This window comes from Ranitomeya imitator, chromosome 1 (assembly GCF_032444005.1).
Source record: "Ranitomeya imitator isolate aRanImi1 chromosome 1, aRanImi1.pri, whole genome shotgun sequence".
Taxonomy (NCBI): domain Eukaryota; kingdom Metazoa; phylum Chordata; class Amphibia; order Anura; family Dendrobatidae; genus Ranitomeya; species Ranitomeya imitator.
This window is the reverse complement of record NC_091282.1, coordinates 168,345,352-168,365,542: the sequence shown is the minus strand read 5'-3', so window position 1 is coordinate 168,365,542 and position 20,191 is coordinate 168,345,352. Positions and strand designations below refer to the sequence as shown.

General features: G+C 45.7%; 1 protein-coding gene across 1 annotated transcript in view; it reads left to right on the top strand.

The window, feature by feature from the left end:
- ST8SIA4 (ST8 alpha-N-acetyl-neuraminide alpha-2,8-sialyltransferase 4) overlaps window positions 1–20,191 on the top strand; it is a 255,164-nt gene that overhangs the window by 113,601 nt on the left and 121,372 nt on the right. Inside the window, exon 3 of the mRNA XM_069752216.1 lies at window positions 8,950–9,207. Within this exon, the coding sequence (XP_069608317.1) occupies window positions 8,950–9,207 (258 nt within the window). The remainder of the gene's footprint in view (window positions 1–8,949; window positions 9,208–20,191) is intronic.

The window sequence follows — 20,191 nt, the reverse complement described above, 5'->3', positions numbered from 1 at the left end:
TTCAATGCCCTCATCTTGCAGGAACTGCTGACACACTACAGCCACATGAGGTCTGGCATTGTCCTGCATTAGGAGAAACCCAGGGCCAATAGCCCCAGCATATGGTCTCACAAGGGGTCTGAGGATCTTGACTCTGTACATAATGGCAGTCAGGCTACCTCTGGCGAGCACATGGAGAGCTGTGCGGCCCTCCAAAGAAATGCCACCACACTTACTGACCCACTGCCAATCCGTTCATGCTGAAGGATGTTGCATGAAACAGATTGCTCTCCACGGCATCTCCAGACTTTGTCACGTCTGTCACATGTGCTCAGTGTGAACCTGCTTTCGTCTGTGAAGAGCACAGGGTGCCAGTGGCGAATTTGCCAACCTGGTGTTCTGTGGCAAATTCCAAGCGTCCTGCACGGTGTTGGGCTGTGAGCACAGCCCCCATCTGTGGACGTCGAGCACTCAAACCATCCTCATGGCGTTAATTTCTAACCGTTTGTGCAGACACATGCACAATATACTGTTTCTCCTTGCACAAAAGCTGAGGTAGCGGTCCTGCTGCTGGGTTATTAACCTCCTACGGCCCCCTCCACGTCTCCTGGTGTACTGACTTGTCTCCTGGTAGCACCTCCAGCCTCTAGCTGACCGACACAGCAAACAGACCGGACATTCAGCGTCTCCCACTCACACACCACCTCCTCACCTCGCCCCCTATCTGTCGGAGTCCCACAAGGTTCAGTCCTAGGGCCCCTGCTCTTCTCCATTTACACCTTTGGCCTGGGACAGCTCATAGAATCTCATGACTTTCAGTATCATCTCTATGCTGATGACACACAGATCTACATCTCTGGACCAAATATCACCTCCCTACTAACCAGAATCCCTCAGTGTCTGTCCACTATTTCATCCTTCTTCTCCGCTAGATTTCTGAAACTTAACATGGACAAAACAGAATTCATCATCTTTCCCCCATCTCACGTGACCCCCCCAACGAATCTATCCATTACAGTAAATGGCAGCCCACTCTCCTACAAGCTCGCTGCCTCGAGGTAATCCTTGATGCTGATCTCTCCTTCAAACCACATATCCAAGCCCTTTCCACTTCCTGCCGACTTCAACTCAAAAATATTTCACGAATCCGTTCATTCCTCAACCAAGAATCTGCAAAAACCCTAGTCCATGCCCTCATCATCTCGCGCCTTGACTACTGCAACCTCCTACTCTGTGGCCTCCCCTCTAACACTCTCGCACCCCTCCAATCTATTCTAAACTCTGCTGCCCGACTAATCCACCTGTCCCCCCGCTATTCCCCGGCTTCTCCCCTCTGTCAATCCCTTCACTGGCTCCCCATTGCCCAGAGACTCCAGTACAAAACCCTAACCATGACGTACAAAGCCATCCACAACCTGTCTCCTCCATACATCCGTGAACTCGTCTCCCGGTACTTACCTACACGCAGCCTCTGATCCTCACAAGACCTCCTTCTCTACTCACCTCTTATCTCCTCTTCCCACAATCGTATACAAGATTTCTCTCACGTATCACCCCTACTCTGGAACCCTCTACCCCAACATTTCAGACTCTCACCTACCATCGAAACCTTCAAAAAGAACCTGAAGACCTACCTCTTCCGGCAAGCCTATAACCTGCAGTAACCACCGATCGACCAAACCGCTGCATGACCAGCTCTACCCTCACCTACTGTATTCTCACCCATCCCTTGTAGATTGTTAGCCTTCGCGGGTCGGGTCCTCTCTCCTCCTGTACCAGTTATGACTTGTATTGTTTAAGATTATTGTACTTGTTTTTATTATGTATACCCCTCCTTACATGTAAAGCGCCATGGAATAAATGGCGCTATATCAATAAATAATAATAATAGCCTTCTTTCCACAGCTCGCATTGATGTGTCATCCTGGATGAGCTGCACTACCTGAGCCACTTGTGTGGGTTGTAGAGTTCGTCTCATGCTACCACAAGTGTGAAAGCACAACCAACATTCAAAAGTGACCAAAACATCAGCCAGAAAGCATTGATACAGAGATGTGGTCTGTGGTCCCCACCTGCAGAACCACTCCTTTATTGAGTGTGAGAAATTGTAAGAATAAAGCCTATGCATTTCAGACTAAAACTTTGTCTTTGCTCATTGATCAAATACCAAGTTTTAGTCTGAAACTCTTGGGATTTATTCCTACAATTTTGTAGTGCCTTGATTTCCTACTTTTAATCGATTTTGGAATAAAGCTGTTTGCATATTTTATCTGGAAAATGGCTGGATTTCTCCTTTATATTGCTAGCAAGTACAAACTGGGTGAGCTGGATTGTTCTTTTTGTTTTATTTAGCATTCTCACTGCAATTTGCAGTGTTTTTGTTATGGGACAGTGCACATCTAAGTATGTGGTGGGTCCTTTTATCTGGTGAATATGCAAAGAAGGTGTATGTATTTGTTCATATACAAGGTAAATGTATACTGTATTTAAGTGTATGTATGAGTATGTCCTTGTGTGTCGTATGTGGGTATGTAGTGTGCACCTGTGTATGTTGGGAGCATTTCTATGTATGCATCCCTGTCAGGGCCGTATTTAGAGTTTCTGCAGCCCTAGGCACTTTTAGTGCTGCCTCCCCCTTTGGTGAGTATGACACTATCGGCAGTGACTTTGGCAAGAATCGCTGATGTGAAAGTAGCCTTTTGCAGCAGATTCGGCAGTTTTTCTGCATCTGCCGCGTAACGGATCACTTACGGCAACACTGAGTTCGGCCTCATTCATTCCCTATGGGATTTGCGACACTTACCGTGATCTGGCAAATGCGGTATCATACCTCCCAACTTTTGAAGAAGGGAAGAGGTATAAAGTTTGCGGCGCGCGTAGTGTGTTGTGGCAAATTTTAGACCACGCCTCTGACCACACCCATTTCACAACTAGTCACACCCATATCCACATCCCAACCACACCCATTTAGCACTGCTGATCACACTGTTTCATATACAATAATTATAACCCAAAAAAAATATGGCCACACAGTGCTCCATACTGCATAATGGCCACACATGATGCTTAATACTATATAACGGCCACACATGATGCTCATTTCTATATAACGGCCACACATGACGCTCAATACAATATAACAGCCACACATGATGCTCAATACTATATAACGGCAACACATGATGCTCCATAGTGTATAATGGCCACACACAGTTCTCCATACTGTATAATGATCCCACATGATGCTCAATACTGTATAATGGCCATACATGATGCTCCATACTGTATAATGACCCCACATGATGCTCAATACTGTATAATGCCCCCCTCCCATCTTGTATGCATGGCTCATCTTCCCCCATCCTGTATGCATGGCTCATATCCCCCCTCCTGTCCTCCTGTATGCATGGCTCATATCCCCCCCTCCTGTATACATGGCTCATCTCCCTCTCATCCCATATGCACGGCTCATATTTCCCCCTTCTGTATGCATGGCTCAAATCCCCCCTCCTGTATGCATGGCTCATCTCCCTCCCATCCCATATGCATGGCTCATATTCCCCCACTCCTGTGTGCATGGATCATATTCCCCCCTGTATGCATGGCTCATCCCATATGCATGACTCATATTCCCCCCCTCCTGTATGCATGGCTCATATTTCCCCCCCTGTATGCATAGCTCATATTTCCCCCCTCCTGTATGCATGTATCATATTCCCCCCACCTGTATGCATGGCTCATATTCCCCCCCTCCTGTATGCATGGCTCATATTTCCCCCCCTGTATGCATGGCTCATATTCCCCCCCACCTGTATGCATGGCTCATATTCTCCCCCTCCTGTATGCATGGCTCATATCCCCCCTCCTGTATCCATAGCTCATATTTCCCCCCTCCTGTATGCATGTATCATATTCCCCCCCACCTGTATGCATGGCTCATATCCCCCCTCCTGTATGCATGGCTTCCCCAGCCTCCCACCCTGTAAACATGACTCTTCCATCCTCCCCCCGTCCTCCTCTATCCTTCCCTTTCATACTCACCTTTTTCTCACTGTGCGGCGCTGAACTTCCCAGTATCTCTGTCCCCGCAGCGTCTTCCTTCCTGTATGAGCGGTCACGTGGTAGCTGCCGGCGCTGAGACGGAGTTGCAGCAGGCACCGCTGGAGGAGGGTGAGTATGAAGTCTTCAGGGATGGGGCGGGAGGGAGAGAGAGAGGGAGGGGGAGAGAGGAAGGGAGGGGGCGGGTGCTTGAACCCGGACTTCACTTTATAAAAAAAAAAAACCTTGCTCAAGTGCACCCCCCCGCATCCTGCCACCCTAGGCACGTGCCCTCAAGTGCCTAGTGGCAAATACGGCCCTGATCCCTGTATTTTGCAAACTAGGTACTGATGAACCGTTCCTGTGCATGTGAAACACATTGAATCACATTGCAGCTTCGTTCAATGTATTTCCATCCAGCCAACACTGCTGGGTATAATGGCTGATAGGTGGGGGTACTGAGTGTCATACCTGCGCCGATCAGATATTGATAACCTATCTACAGAATAGGTAATCAATATCTATTAACTGGATGCCCTAGTTAACCTTATGTATTCCTTAGTATTACAAATTTGAGATACTACAAATTTTGTGCTCTTCCTCAGCTTAAAGTACTTCTCAAAATGCTAAGAGGGGTATTTTTACCCCACTGTAAAATATTTATTTTTTGTTTATTTTAATCACTTATGCAGCGCCTTTTATTCCACAACGCTTTACATTATCATCGTCCTCATTGGGGCTCACACTCTATATTCCTATCAGTATGTCTTCTGAGTGTGGGAGGAAATCGGAGAACCCGGAGGAAACCCACACAAAAAGTGGGAGAACATATAAACTCCTTGTAGCTGTCCTGCTGCTTGGTTGTTGCCCTCCTACGGCCCCCTCCATGTCTCCTGGTGTACTGACCTGTCTCCTGGTAGCGCCTCCAGCCTCTGGCTGACAGACACAGCAAACCTTCTTGCCACAGCTCGCATTGATGTGCCATCCTTGATGAGCTGCACTACCTGAGCCACTTGTGTGGGTTGTAGAGTCCATCTCATGCTACCACAAGTGTGAAAGCACAACCAACATTCAAAAGTGACCAAAACATCAGCCAGAAAGCATTGATACTGAGATGTGGTCTGTGGTCCCCACCTGCCGAACCAGTCCTTTATTGAGTGTGTCTTGATAATTGCCAATAATTTCCATCTGTTGTTTATTCCATTTGCATAGCAGCATGTGAAATTGATTGTCAAACAGTGTTGCTTCCTAAGTGGACAGTTTGATTTCACAGAAGTTTGATTTACTTGGAGTTGTATTCTGTAGTTTAAGTTTTCCCTTTACTTTTTTGAGCAGTTTATTTATACGACGCTGTGTCCATAGATGTATCCATTGCGACAAAGTGAGACAATGGTTGGATCATTATTATTTAATAAGTGCATGTTTCCATCAGCCGTATCAATAGTATACTCAACTTATCAATGCAAAATAAGCCTTTAATACAACCTTTTCATGGGTAAGGTAATCATCAGATTCTGGCAAACCATTGAGATGCGTTTTGGTCCCTTAAACAGGACAATTATTACTTATGGTCATATCGTGTGAGAAATTGCTCGATCTGATCAGGGTTATTTTGGATTCTACAAAGGAGAAATTAAGCCATTTGCCAGATAAAATATGTGAACAGCTTTATTCCAAAATAGATTTAGGCTATGTGCACACGTCAGGATTCCTTGCAGAAATTTCCTGAACAAAACCGGACATTTTCTGCAAGAAATCCCTATTCCCTATTAGTATGTCTTCTGAGTGTGGGAGGAAATCGGAGAACCTGGAGGAAACCCACACAAACACTGGGAGAACATATAAACTCCTTGTTGAAGTTGTCTTTGGTGGGATTTGAACCCAGGACACCAGTGCTGCAAAACAACAGTGCTAACCACTGAGCCACCATGTTGCCCTAAAGTATGCAGCCAACATCTGCCCACATCTCATTAAGCCCTGCCAGACTTTTTTTCTTTTTAGAAAAGTTGTGATCGTATCATAAAATTGAAAAAAAGTTGTATTGTTTTGCTCACCGTAGATGTACTGGAAAATGTGAGACAATTTAAACACTAGGAACCAACTTGTAGACATCTAGAATTAATACAAATTGTACTTATCGCGTCCAAATTAGTTGCTGCTTTTGCCAGAAATTGTTGATAAAATTAGCTTGGGCTTCGAATTGGCTCTTCCATTCATTTCTGAAATTCGACGCTTATACTCACATTCCTCAGCGAGAGCAAGGGTTAATAGAACTCTCTCCCAAAGCATTATTATCACAATGGAGACTTTAAAGCGCGGATCCAGCCATTTTTTTTTATTTCAGCACTGGAGTGGGCCACCAATCTAAGTTCCAAGGGCAGCACACTGCAGCGCCAAAACATGCAAACTTGAAAACACGAAATTTGAACTGCATTACTGCACTAGAAATATGAAAAATGAGAGCTTTTAGCGCATAAAAATGGCCATATTTATGTGTACCTCGTAGCCACTTTACGGCATCTCTCTTATACGAGGTCCTACGCTTGAACTACCTCGCTGAGAATAAACGTCTCCATCTGAATGGGTACATGTGAAACCTCTTCTTGGACTCAAATTCTCTCTTTCTGTGGAGGGGTATTGGACCTACTATAATTAAAACACGTGTGGCTAGGAGGCGGGGAGTGCACGATCAGAAGGCTAAAGAATACATTTCAAAAACCTGACCTGCACATCCAAACATAGACTGAGTGTGAACAGGTGCTGAACCCAGAGTCGCCAACTCGTATATAGTTAAGTAAAAAGGGCAGCACACTGCAGCGCCAAAACATGCAAACTTGAAAACATGAAATTTGAACTGCATTACTGCACTAGAAATATGAAAAATGAGAGCTTTTAGCGCATAAAAATGGCCATATTTATGTGTACCTCGTAGCCACTTTACGGCATCTCTCTTATACGAGGTACTAGAAATATGCAGTTCAAATTTCGGGGTATTCCTATCTCCAAGATCATATCCCAATATTTAGTAGGCATAATAATAATAATAATATTAGCAAAAACAACTTCTTCTGATTCACTATGTCGCTTACCCCATGTACAGAGCAATGCACTAGCTTAGTTATCCATGGTAACAACCACTAACAACTAACTTAAGGTACCTTCACACTGAACGATATCGCTAGCGATCCGTGACGTTGCAGCGTCCTGGCTAGCGATATCGTTCAGTTTGACACACAGCAGCGATCAGGATCCTGCTGTGATGTCGTTGGTCGGAGCTAGAAGGCCAGCACTTTCTTTCGTCGCTGGACTCCCTGCAGACATCGCTGAATCGGTGTGTGTGACGCCGATTCAGCGATGTCTTCACTGGTAACCAGGGTAAACATTGGGTTACTAAGCGCAGGGCCGCGCTTAGTAACCCGATGTTTACCTTGGTTACCAGCGTAAAAGTAAAAAAAAAACAAACACTTCATACTTACCTTCCGTTGTCTGTCCCTCGGCGCTCTGCTTCTCTGCCCTGTGTAAGCACAGTGGTGACGTCACCGCTGTGCTTTCCGGCCGCTGTGCTTACTCAGGGCAGAGAAGCAGAGCGCCGAGGGACAGACAGCGGAAGGTAAGTATGAAGTGTTTGTTTTTTTTTTACTTTTACGCTGGTAACCAGGGTAAACATCGGGTTACTAAGCGCAGCCCTGCGCTTAGTAACCCGATGTTTACCCTGGTTACCGGCATCGTTGGTCGCTGGAGAGCTGTCTGTGTGACAGCTCTCCAGCGACCAAACAGCGACGCTGCAGCGATCGGGATCGTTGTCTGGATCGCTGCAGCGTCGCTCAGTGTGAAGGTACCTTAACTGTCACTATATCAGTAGTTGTAACCATGGATACCTAAGCTACTGCAATGCCCTGCACATGGGGTAAACGACATGGCAAATCAGAAGAACTATACTACAGTTCTAATTGCAGGTATTTGCTAATATTATTATTATTGCACCTACTAAAAATTGAGATAGGATCTTGGAGATGGGAATACCACTTTTAACGTACCGTTAAGTACACCAACCTGACCATATGTAAGAGATTTCTGTATTAATATATGCAATGTGTATTGTGCAGTCTGGTGACATCGTGATCTCAGTCGGGTTACTTTTAACTTCTACTCCTGATACTAGAGATTTCATAGCAGTATGGCTGATTTTGCGCACTTGTTGCCAGGTCCTGGGATGTGACTGCAATACCTGAGATCCAGCTATTAGGTGGAATTGTTCTAAGACGATAATCCATGTCCTGGGTGTTCACAACACATAGGCGTCATTCTTGGCTGCTTCTCTTGTTCTCTATTGGTTCTATAACAATCTCAGGTTGGTATGCAGCTCTTGTTAGGTCAGTTCATTTACCATAATTGCTTTTTTTCCCTCGAAAATAATACAAGTCTACGGTTCATGTCTTCGTGATGCATACAAACTTTTTAGCATCTCAGTGTTTTAAAGACTTTCTGATGACTACTGTGTATACTGTATTTAATATTGTCACTACAAATCTTAAGGAATGCTAAAAATTTAGAGTATATGATCATCAAATGGTTGTGTGTAAAAGCCATTGCTCCAGGACATTGAAATTAAAAATCTGCTGCCGTGACAAACCGTCTATTAGGTGCACAATGATTGTGGCCACTGTTCTGACTTCATGGTAGTATCAAATACCCTCCATTATAAAATGTCACATCTTGCACTTTTGAATAATGAATGGTGCTTACTATCAGATACTGTATTAATTACTGTAATGATACTTATTATCAAACTGTTATACCACCCAAAGTGTCCGTGTTTCGCCACCCTACATGCGATCTACATAAGGATCAATGGATGTCTGCTTGCAGTTTGGATGTATGCATTGGATGCCATAGCAATGCTGATTTGTTTATTATGTTCCTTTCTCCTAGGAAAGATATTCTGCGGTTTCTGGATGCTGAGAGAGATGTATCTGTAGTTAAAAGCAGCTTCAAGCCGGGAGATGTAATTCATTATGTTCTGGATAGACGCCGTACTCTAAATATTTCACACAATCTGCACAGTCTTTTGCCTGAAGTATCACCAATGAAGAGCCGCCGGTTTCAGACTTGTGCAGTCGTGGGTAATTCCGGAATCCTTCTCAACAGTGGATGTGGCAGCGAGATTGACAGCCATGACTTTGTAATAAGGTGAGCCGCTGTCTGTTTCTGGAGATTATCACTTCATATGTATCATAGGCGCTTATCAGTCTCTGGTGCTTGACAACGATATATCAAAGTCACAAAATGAAAAGAGCCAGGTCTAGCTGAAATGATGTATTTAATGCTATTTTTCACCTTCAAAAGTGCAGCATTTTATGGCAGGTTTATTCTTCTTTGAAGTATTGTAATTATAGAATTCATAATAATAAAAGCACTGTCTGGGGAGTATAAATTATTGCTAAAAATCCTGAGACTGGCTAAAAGTAATAAAAGAATATCCACAATTTTACGGTAAATCTCTCTCCTGGCACTCACCCAGTTTCCTTACTCAGTTCCAACCAGTTTGTGCTTCTTGGTCTCGTTCTTGACACAGCAAAAATGTCCTGAAACACCAGATGAGCCTTTTCCAATGACCATTTCCAGTGTGTTCAAGACAGAACCAGAAAGCACAGACCAAAAGGCCCCCCAGTTAACACCAATATATATATAGCAATTATTTGTATTCCATGGCTGTAGAACCTGTCACGCTGGTGGTTGTGGACCCCGTTCTGGGTGCATGAGTTGCAGACTGGATAGTAACTGCTGAGGTTGCTGCAACTTAGTCTGGTGCAGGTGAAGCAGCTGGCATCAGAGCATCTAATCGGGCATTCACCTTCTGCAAGTAGGAAAGGATTTCATTCTGCTGATTTAGTTGGCGGGTTATCTTCCAAAACAACTTCGAGAGTGGAGGGGTAGTGGAGGAAGCGGGATCCAAGGCTTGAGCAAACTTTCACGCTGTTGTGTGTGGACCCACTGAGCCTTAGACCTGGCTTACGCTGGATGTACAAACTATGCAACTACCTGGTTCTTCACTAGAGCCTCTGATGGTGAAGTTAGCATGATCTGCAAATAGCCACCAAGTACCACTCCAGGGCAGCCCCTGGTACTGGAGCAGCTGACCTCAGGGGTCAGGGACACAGGTACAGACTCGGAGTATCAGACAGGACAGAATCAGGATCACTGGCAGTATGGATACTGGTGCAGATTCAGAGAGGACGGGCTCAGAATCTTTGGACAGGCACTGATACAGTCTCGCAAAACAGGTTCAGGAACAGGGACCTGAAAATGGATTAGTAGGTTGAAGACACACTAGGTACTGAAGTTGCTCAGCACCTCCCTACCGTGGAGAGTGCCTTAAATACCTAATTCCTCCCAGCTATGGCTAGGTCACTTCTGGATTGTGCGCTGCCTCTTTAAGAAGCGTGAAGTGAGTGCATGAACGCTGGCCCTGGAACCATGGAGCCGGAGCAGGAGACGCCACTCGGAAACTGTTATGGCAAGCATGTGTGCATCCCTACTGAGGAAAGGAAGGGGAAATATGCAGGGATGTCGGCATTACAGAACCTTTTAATCAATATTTATTTACTTACTAGATGGTGGCCCAAATCTAATGCATCGGGTATTCTAGAATATGTATGTATGTATACAGCAGCCACATAGTATATAGCACAGGCCACGTAATATATAGGAGTACTACGTGGTCTGTGGTATATACCATGTGGCTGCTATATACATACATACATATTGTAGAATACCCGATGCGTTAATATAGGCCACGCAGTAAATAACAGCCCACGTAGTATATAACACAGCCCACACAGTATATAGCAGCCACGCAGTAAATAACACAGCCCACGTAGTATGTAACACTGGCCACGTAATATATAACACAGCCCATGTAATATATAGCACAGCCCACATAGTGTCTAACAGTGGCCACGTAGTATATAGCACGCAGTATAGAACACAGCCACATAGTATATAGCAGCCATGTAGTATATAACACTGTCCATGCAGTATATAACACTGGCCACGTAATATATAGCACAGCCCACGCAGTATAGAACACAGCCCACATAGTATCTAACACTGGCCAGGTAGTATATAGCAGCCACGCAGTATATAACAGCCCACGCAGTATTTAGCAGTGTGGGCACCATATCCCTGTTAAAAAAAATAATTAGAATAAAAAATAGCTACTCACCCGGCGGGATCCAGCGTAGATCCAGCGAACCTCTGGCGATGCGCGCGGTTGCCGCCATTTTGCGTTCCCAGGATGCATTGAGAAATTTCCCAGATCACTTAGCGGTCTCGCGAGACCGCTAAGTCTTCTGGGTAATTTTGCAATGCATCTCTGGGACCGGAAGCTGGCGGCAGGCGTGAGCGCATCGTCAGACTACAGAGGGTGAGTATAGCAGGTTTTTAGTTTTTTTTATTATTTTTAACATTAGATCTTTTTACTATTGATGCTGCATATGCAGCGCCCCAGAGATCTGGTTGTTGCAGTAACGTCACTCTGCCACTAAGGGGAGTGATGGTACGTCTGATGGGGCTAAAGGAGTTCATCTGACCAGGTATCACCAGCACACATTACACTTCACACTCCGGCCACTAGGGGGAGCAAAAGGTTTTATTTATTAGGCCACTCCTCACACTGGTAAAACTAGGGGTTGGATAGGAAGTTAGTCAGAAGCTGACTGGGTTGGATTCAGGCAACATCCCGTGTCAGGGGGTGTTGCAGTGAGAAGATTCAGGGGGGGCCCTGTCAGGCGTGGGAACCTGGCAGGTACCTAGCGACCAGAATAGAACGTTACAGAACCGTGCCTGCACACCCCGCGGCGGTATCCTAAGAAATAGACACGAAGCGAAGGATATTGTGGACAGTGAGAAACAAGATCAAGCACAAAGGAGAGCCAGTAGGAGTCGTGCCCGGAGAACGGTAACATCCTACTGAGGCGCGTAGCCGGTGGCCGGAACACCAAGGAAGTAACTGACTCTATACCTTACTTCAAACTCCGCAGGACAGTTAATTATAGGTTGGCTGTCTACCTTACATCACCTAAGCAGATATAGGGGGCAACGCATGGAGAGGGGCGTCTCTAGGGTCCCGGAAGAACTCCGAGCCTACCCGTCAAACGGGTGCATCCTAGCCATAACATACCTCGGGACGGAGAACTAGAAAGAACTGGAACGAATTAGAAAGAAACTAGAATAGAAGTTGTGAGGACTATCACGAATGCTCAGCAGGGAAGCACTACAACACACAGGCGCTAGTGGAAGGCACTGAATTCCACCTGCAAAGAGAACTCTGGATGTGCCTTCGGACTGGCCGGTCTCAGACAGCCTTGTTAACTGTGCTCTGGATTGAGGATCCTGAAGTCTTCGGTAAAGAGACTGCAACCCTGTGTCCTCGTATTGTCTGCACCTCACACCGTCACCACTAACCTTACCGGGAAGCCCTGGGGACATACTTCACCTGTGGGAAGGTTTACCATCTAGCTGCCATCACATCACCCCAGTAGACCCCAAGCAGAATCGGTCACCCTGACCGAATACCACAGGTGGCATCACAAAACCTTGACAGACTCGCATCACCTTTCATTGGACGCCCCTTAGCAGGGTCACGGACCGGGTCCAGCCACCGTGACATCCCCAGAACTGAGCCAGCAGAGGACCGGTGTTATGACCTGGTGGTGAGTACAATAATGGACCTGGTGGTTAAGAGCACACGGAATGACCTGATAGTTACTAATAATACAGACAAGCTCTGAGACGTGGGAACTCTGCTGACCGCAATCCCTAATCCTATCACACACACTAGAAATAGCCGTGGATTGCTCCTAACGCTCCCTATGCAACTCGTCACAGCCTAGGGAACTAACTAGCCCTAGAGATAGAAAAATAAAGCCTACCTTGCCTCAGAGAAATTCCCCAAAGGAACAGGCAGCCCCCCACATATAATGACTGTGAGTTAAGATGAAAATTACAAACACAGAGATGAAATAGATTTAGCAAAGTGAGGCCCGACTTACTGAACAGACAGAGGATAGGAAACGTAACTTTGCGGTCAGCACAAAAAACTACAAAAAGACCACACAGAGGGCGCAAAAAGACCCTCCGCACCGACTCACGGTGCGGAGGCGCTCCCTCTGCGTCCCAGAGCTTCCAGCAAGCAAGACAAAAATCAAAATAGCAAGCTGGACAGAAAAAATAGAAAACAGAGAAAAACAAGCAGGAACTTAGCTTCTGCTGGGAAGACAGGTCACAAGAACGATCCAGGAGCGAACTAGACCAATACTGGAACATTGACAGGTGGCATGGAGCAATGATCTAGGTGGAGTTAAATAGAGCAGCCAGCTAACGAATTAACCTCGTCACCTGTGGAAGGAACCTCAGAAGCCGCAGCCCCACTCACAACCACCAGAGGAAGCCCATCGACAGAACCAGCCGAAGTACCATTCATGACCACAGGAGGGAGCTTAACAACAGAATTCACAACAGTACCCCCCCTTGAGGAGGGGTCACCGAACCCTCACCAGAGCCCCCAGGCCGACCAGGACGAGCCAAATGAAAGGCACGAACCAGATCGGCAGCATGAACATCAGAGGCAAAGACCCAAGAATTATCTTCCTGACCATAACCCTTCCACTTGACCAGGTACTGGAGTTTCCGTCTCGAAATACGAGAATCCAAAATCTTCTCCACCACATACTCCAACTCCCCCTCAACCAACACCGGGGCAGGAGGATCAACGGATGGAACCACAGGCGCCACGTATCTCCGTAACAACGACCTATGGAATACATTATGGATGGCAAAAGAAGCTGGAAGGGTCAAGCGAAATGACACAGGATTGAGAACCTCAGAAATCTTATACGGACCAATGAAACGAGGCTTAAACTTAGGAGAGGAAACCTTCATAGGAACATAACGAGACGACAACCAAACCAAATCCCCAACACGAAGTCGGGGACCCACACAGCGCCGGCGGTTAGCGAAACGTTGAGCCTTCTCCCTGGACAATGTGAAATTGTCCACCACATGAGTCCAAATCTGCTGCAACCTATCCACCACAGTATCTACACCAGGACAGTCCGAAGACTCAACCTGCCCTGAAGAGAAACGAGGATGGAAACCAGAATTGCAGAAAAACGGCGAAACCAAAGTAGCCGAGCTGGCCCGATTATTAAGGGCGAACTCAGCCAAAGGCAAAAAGGACACCCAATCATCCTGATCAGCAGAAACAAAGCATCTCAGATATGTTTCCAAAGTCTGATTAGTTCGTTCAGTTTGGCCATTTGTCTGAGGATGGAAAGCTGAGGAAAAAGACAAATCAATGCCCATCCCTAGCACAAAAGGATCGCCAAAACCTCGAAACAAACTGGGAACCTCTGTCCGAAACGATGTTCTCCGGAATGCCATGTAAACGAACCACATGCTGGAAAAACAATGGCACCAAATCAGAGGAGGAAGGCAATTTAGACAAGGGTACCAAATGGACCATCTTAGAGAAGCGATCACAAACCACCCAAATGACCGACATCTTTTGAGAGACAGGGAGATCCGAAATAAAATCCATAGAAATATGCGTCCAGGGCCTCTTCGGGACCGGCAAAAGCAACCCACTGGCACGAGAACAGCAGGGCTTAGCCCGAGCACAAGTCCCACAGGACTGCACAAAAGAACGCACATCCCGCGACAAAGACGGCCACCAAAAGGATCTAGCCACCAAATCTCTGGTACCAAAGATTCCAGGATGACCAGCCAACACCGAACAATGTACCTCAGGGACAAACAGTTTCTCCGCTGGGCAACGGTCAGGTCTATCAGCCTGAAATTTTTGCAGCACCCGCCGCAAATCAGGGGAGATGGCAGACAAAATTACCCCCTCTTTGAGAATACCCGCCGACTCAGGAACACCCGGAGAGTCGGGCACAAAACTCCTTGACAGGGCATCAGCCTTCACATTCTTAGAGCCCGGAAGGTACGAAACCACAAAATCAAAACGGGAGAAAAATAGCGACCAACGAGCCTGTCTAGGATTCAACCGTTTGGCAGACTCGAGATAAGTCAAATTCTTGTGATCCATCAAGACCACCACGCGATGCTTAGCTCCTTCAAGCCAATGACGCCACTCCTCGAATGCCCACTTCATGGCCAACAACTCTCGATTGCCAACATCATAATTGCGCTCAGCAGGCGAAAATTTTCTAGAAAAGAAGGCACATGGTTTCATCACCGAGCCATCAGAACTTCTTTGCGACAAAACAGCCCCTGCTCCAATCTCCGAAGCATCAACCTCGACCTGAAACGGGAGCGAAATATCTGGCTGGCACAACACAGGGGCAGAAGAAAAACGACGCTTCAACTCCTGAAAAGCTTCCACAGCCGCAGAAGACCAATTGACCACATCAGCACCCTTCTTGGTCAAATCAGTCAACGGTTTAGCAACACTAGAAAAATTACTGATGAAGCGACGATAAAAATTAGCAAAGCCCAGGAACTTTTGCAGACTCTTCACAGATGTCGGCTGAGTCCAATCATAAATGGCCTGGACTTTAACAGGGTCCATCTTGATAGTAGAAGGGGAAAAAATGAAACCCAAAAATGAAACCTTCTGAACTCCAAAGAGACACTTTGACCCCTTCACAAACAAAGAATTCGCACGAAGGACCTGGAACACCATTCTGACCTGCTTCACGTGAGACTCCCAATCATCCGAGAAGACCAAAATATCATCCAAATACACAATCAGGAATTTATCCAGGTACTCTCGGAAGATGTCATGCATAAAGGACTGAAATACTGATGGAGCATTGGAAAGCCCGAATGGCATAACCAGGTACTCAAAATGGCCCTCGGGCGTATTAAATGCTGTTTTCCATTCATCGCCCTGTTTAATACGCACAAGATTATACGCACCACGAAGATCTATCTTGGTGAACCAACTAGCCCCCTTAATCCGAGCAAATTAATCAGACAGCAGCGGCAAAGGGTACTGAAATTTGACTGTGATCTTATTAAGAAGGCGGTAATCAATACAAGGTCTCAAAGAACCATCCTTCTTGGCCACAAAAAAGAACCCTGCTCCCAATGGTGACTACGACGGGCGAATATGACCCTTCTCCAAGGATTCCTTTATATAACTCCGCATAGCGGCGTGTTCTGGCACAGATAAATTGAACAGTCGGCCCTTAGGAAACTTACTACCAGGAATCAAATTGATAGCAAAATCGCAATCCCTATGAGGAGGTAGGGCACTGGATTTGGGCTCATCAAATACATCCCGGTAATCCGACAAAAACTCCGGGACTTCAGAAGGGGTGGATGACGAAATAGACAAAAATGGAACATCACCATGTACCCCCTGACAACCCCAGCTGGACAAAGACATAGATTTCCAATCCAATACTGGATTATGGACCTGTAGCCATGGCAACCCCAAAACGACCACATCATGCAAATTATGCAACACCAAAAAGCGAATATCCTCCTGATGTGCAGGAGCCAAGCACATGGTCAATTGGGTCCAGTACTGAGGCTTATTCTTGGCCAAAGGCGTAGCATCAATTCCTCTCAATGGAATAGGATACTGCAAGGGCTCCAAGAAAAAGCACAGCGCCTAGCAAACTCCAAGTCCATCAAATTCAGGGCAGCGCCTGAATCCACAAATGCCATAACAGAATAGGATGACAAAGAGCAAATCAGAGTAACAGACAATAGAAATTTAGACTGTACCGTACCAATGGTGGCAGACCTAGTGAACCGCTTAGTGCGCTTAGGACAATCGGAGATAGCATGAGTGGAATCACCACAGTAAAAACATAGCCCATTCCGACGTCTGTGTTCTTGCCGTTCAGCTCTGGTCAAAGTCCTATCACATTGCATAGGCTCAGGCCCATGCTCAGATAGTACCGCCAAATGGTGCACAGCTTTACGCTCACGCAAGCGTCGATCGATCTGAATGGCCAAAGACATAGACTCATTCAGACCAGCAGGCATGGGAAATCCCACCATGACATCCTTAAGGGCTTCAGAGAGACCCTTTCTGAAAATTGCTGCCAGGGCACATTCATTCCACTGAGTACAGACCACTTCCTAAACTTCTGACAATATATCTCTACCTCATCCTGACCCTGACACAGAGCCAGCAAGATTTTCTCTGCCTGATCCACTGAATTTGGTTCATCATAAAGCAATCCAAGCGCCAGAAAAAACGCATCAACATCATGCAATGCCGGATCTCCTGGCGCAAGGGAAAATGCCCAGTCTTGAGGGTCGCCACGTAACAAAGAAATAATGATTTTCACTTGTTGAACAGGGTCACCTGAGGAGCGAGGTTTCAAAGCAAGAAACAATTTACAATTATTTTTGAAATTCAGAAACTTAGATCTATCCCCAAAAAAACAAATCAGGAATTGGAATCCTAGGCTCTAACATCGGATTCTGAACCACAAAATCTTGAATGTTTTGTACCCTTGCAGTGAGATTATCCATACAAGAGAACAGACCTTGAATGTCCATATCTACACCTGTATCCTGAACCACCCAGAGGTAAAGGGGAAAAGAGAGACAAAACACACTGCAAAGAAAAAAAAATGGTCTCAGAACTTCTCTTATCCCTCTATTGAGATGCATTAATACTTTGGGCCACCTGTACTGTTATGACCTGGTGGTGAGGACAATAATGGACCTGGTGGTTAAGAGCACACGGAATGACCTGATAGTTACTAATAATACAGACAAGCTCTGAGACGTGGGAACTCTGCTGACCGCAATCCCTAATCCTATCACACACACTAGAAATAGCCGTGGATTGCTCCTAACGCTCCCTATGCAACTCGTCACAGCCTAAGGAACTAGCTAGCCCTAGAGATAGAAAAATAAAGCCTACCTTGCCTCAGAGAAATTCCCCAAAGGAACAGGCAGCCCCCACATATAATGACTGTGAGTTAAGATGAAAATTACAAACACAGAGATGAAATAGATTTAGCAAAGTGAGACCCGACTTACTGAACAGACAGAGGATAGGAAAGGTAACTTTGCGGTCAGCACAAAAAACTACAAAAAGACCACGCAGAGGGCGCAAAAAGACCCTCCGCACCGACTCACGGTGCGGAGGCGCTCCCTCTGCGTCCCAGAGCTTCCAGCAAGCAAGACAAAAATCAAAATAGCAAGCTGGACAGAAAAAATAGAAAACAGAGAAAAACAAGCAGGAACTTAGCTTCTGCTGGGAAGACAGGTCACAAAAACGATCCAGGAGCGAACTAGACCAATACTGGAACATTGACAGGTGGCATGGAGCAATGATCTAGGTGGATTTAAATAGAGCAGCCAGCTAACGAATTAACCTCGTCACCTGTGGAAGGAACCTCAGAAGTCGCAGCCCAACTCACAACCACCAGAGGAAGCCCATGGACAGAACCAGCCGAAGTACCATTCATGACCACAGGAGGGAGCTTAACAACAGAATTCACAACAGACCGGTACCGAGTAACCCACGGCCCTGCATCTGGGGGCGCTCCACATAGGCAGCATCAATAGTAAAAACTTGGTTACACAGAGCTAATAGCGGCGGTAACGGAGTTAGTTACCCGTGGCATAACGTGGTCCGTTACCACTGGCATTAACTTTGTGTGAGCGGTGACTGGAGGGGAGTATGGAGCGGGCACTGACTGCGGGGACTATGGAGCAGGCGCCGGGCACTGACTGCAGAGGAGTAGGGAGGGACTAATTGGACTGTGGCCATCGCTGATTGGTCGCGGCAGCCATGACAGGCAGCTGGTAAGACCAATCAGCGACTTGAATTTCCATCACAGACAGAGGCCGCGACCAATGAATATCCAGGACAGACAGAGAGACGGAAGTGACCCTTAGACAATTATATAGTAGATTTTTCTACGGTCTGATTCATTTGTTAAATGGAAATACCATATAAAAAAGGCCTTCAAGAAGCTGTTATATCAAAACCTCCCATCTTCTTCATTGTTTTTCATACTCTTTTAGTCCCACTGACCTCAGTTCTGAGAAAAATGTACATGTAGACTTCAATTTGAGGGTGCCTTCAGTGCTCTTCCCTGTGTATGAAAACCACTGAGCATTTCCTCCAATTCAAAATGAATCCTCCTGAGTGCTTTTGTATTACCGTAGTTTAGATTCATTATAAAAATGTATTTTGAAAGGATGACTTCTCCTGCCAGTTGTTAACTTCCATATGCACCGTACATGACTTGTAATGCTGCGTCAGTATTTAGGGTCCAGAAATTCCAGGATAATATGTAAATTAGGGCAATTTTTTGGCCTTTTAATTATCATCACCTTACAGTTCCCAGTGAATGCAGCTGATGCCTTTATAGTAGAATTATGGGCTGTAGACATGGATCATTAGTAAACATAATGATTTATTATGCATTTGTTCATAAAAAATATAGTCTGAGATTTTTTTGATAAACTTTCCAGGAAAAATAATAAGTCAGACTGGCTTCTTTGCTTTCCACTGTTGTTCTGTACATCGACTTTTTGACTTCTGAACGTATAGTACCGTGGATTAAGTGAATGCTGGTGGGCTCCAATGGAAAATGGAAAATTTCCAACAGGGCTCTCAACTATTATGAATCTTTAATAGTATTGGTCTTGGCATATAGGCCATATTGCCCATTTGGTTCTTTCTCAAAACTAGGGCTTGGTTTCTGCTGCAACTTTTGTACCCGTTGTAAGTAGCCACTGGCAACAAGACAAATGTCAGCCGCCTTAGCTTTACAATAAGACTGTATATCTTATATGGCGTTTCATTTATGAATCGGGAATTTCAGGATTAACCTCCCCTCGATGAGGAAGTGATACAGTGATGAAATTGACAGGAGACTCAGAAATAGGGAATTGAAGTGGAAACAAAGGTGACAAAATATGATTATCTCCAGTAAAGTAATACTGCATGTGTGGCGCAGTCTGTGGGGTGCTCTGGAGTATTGCTTTAATTATATTGCTTTTGTTAAATAATTGAAAATCTAGAATAAAATGCTTCAGTGTCCAGGGTGGCTTCACTCTCAGTAGCATTACATATCTATTGTTCGCCTAAGCAAACTGAACAGCTATTTTGTGGGTTAAGCAATTATTTCTAGAACGCAGCCCATGCGTCCCCCAGGGATCAGAA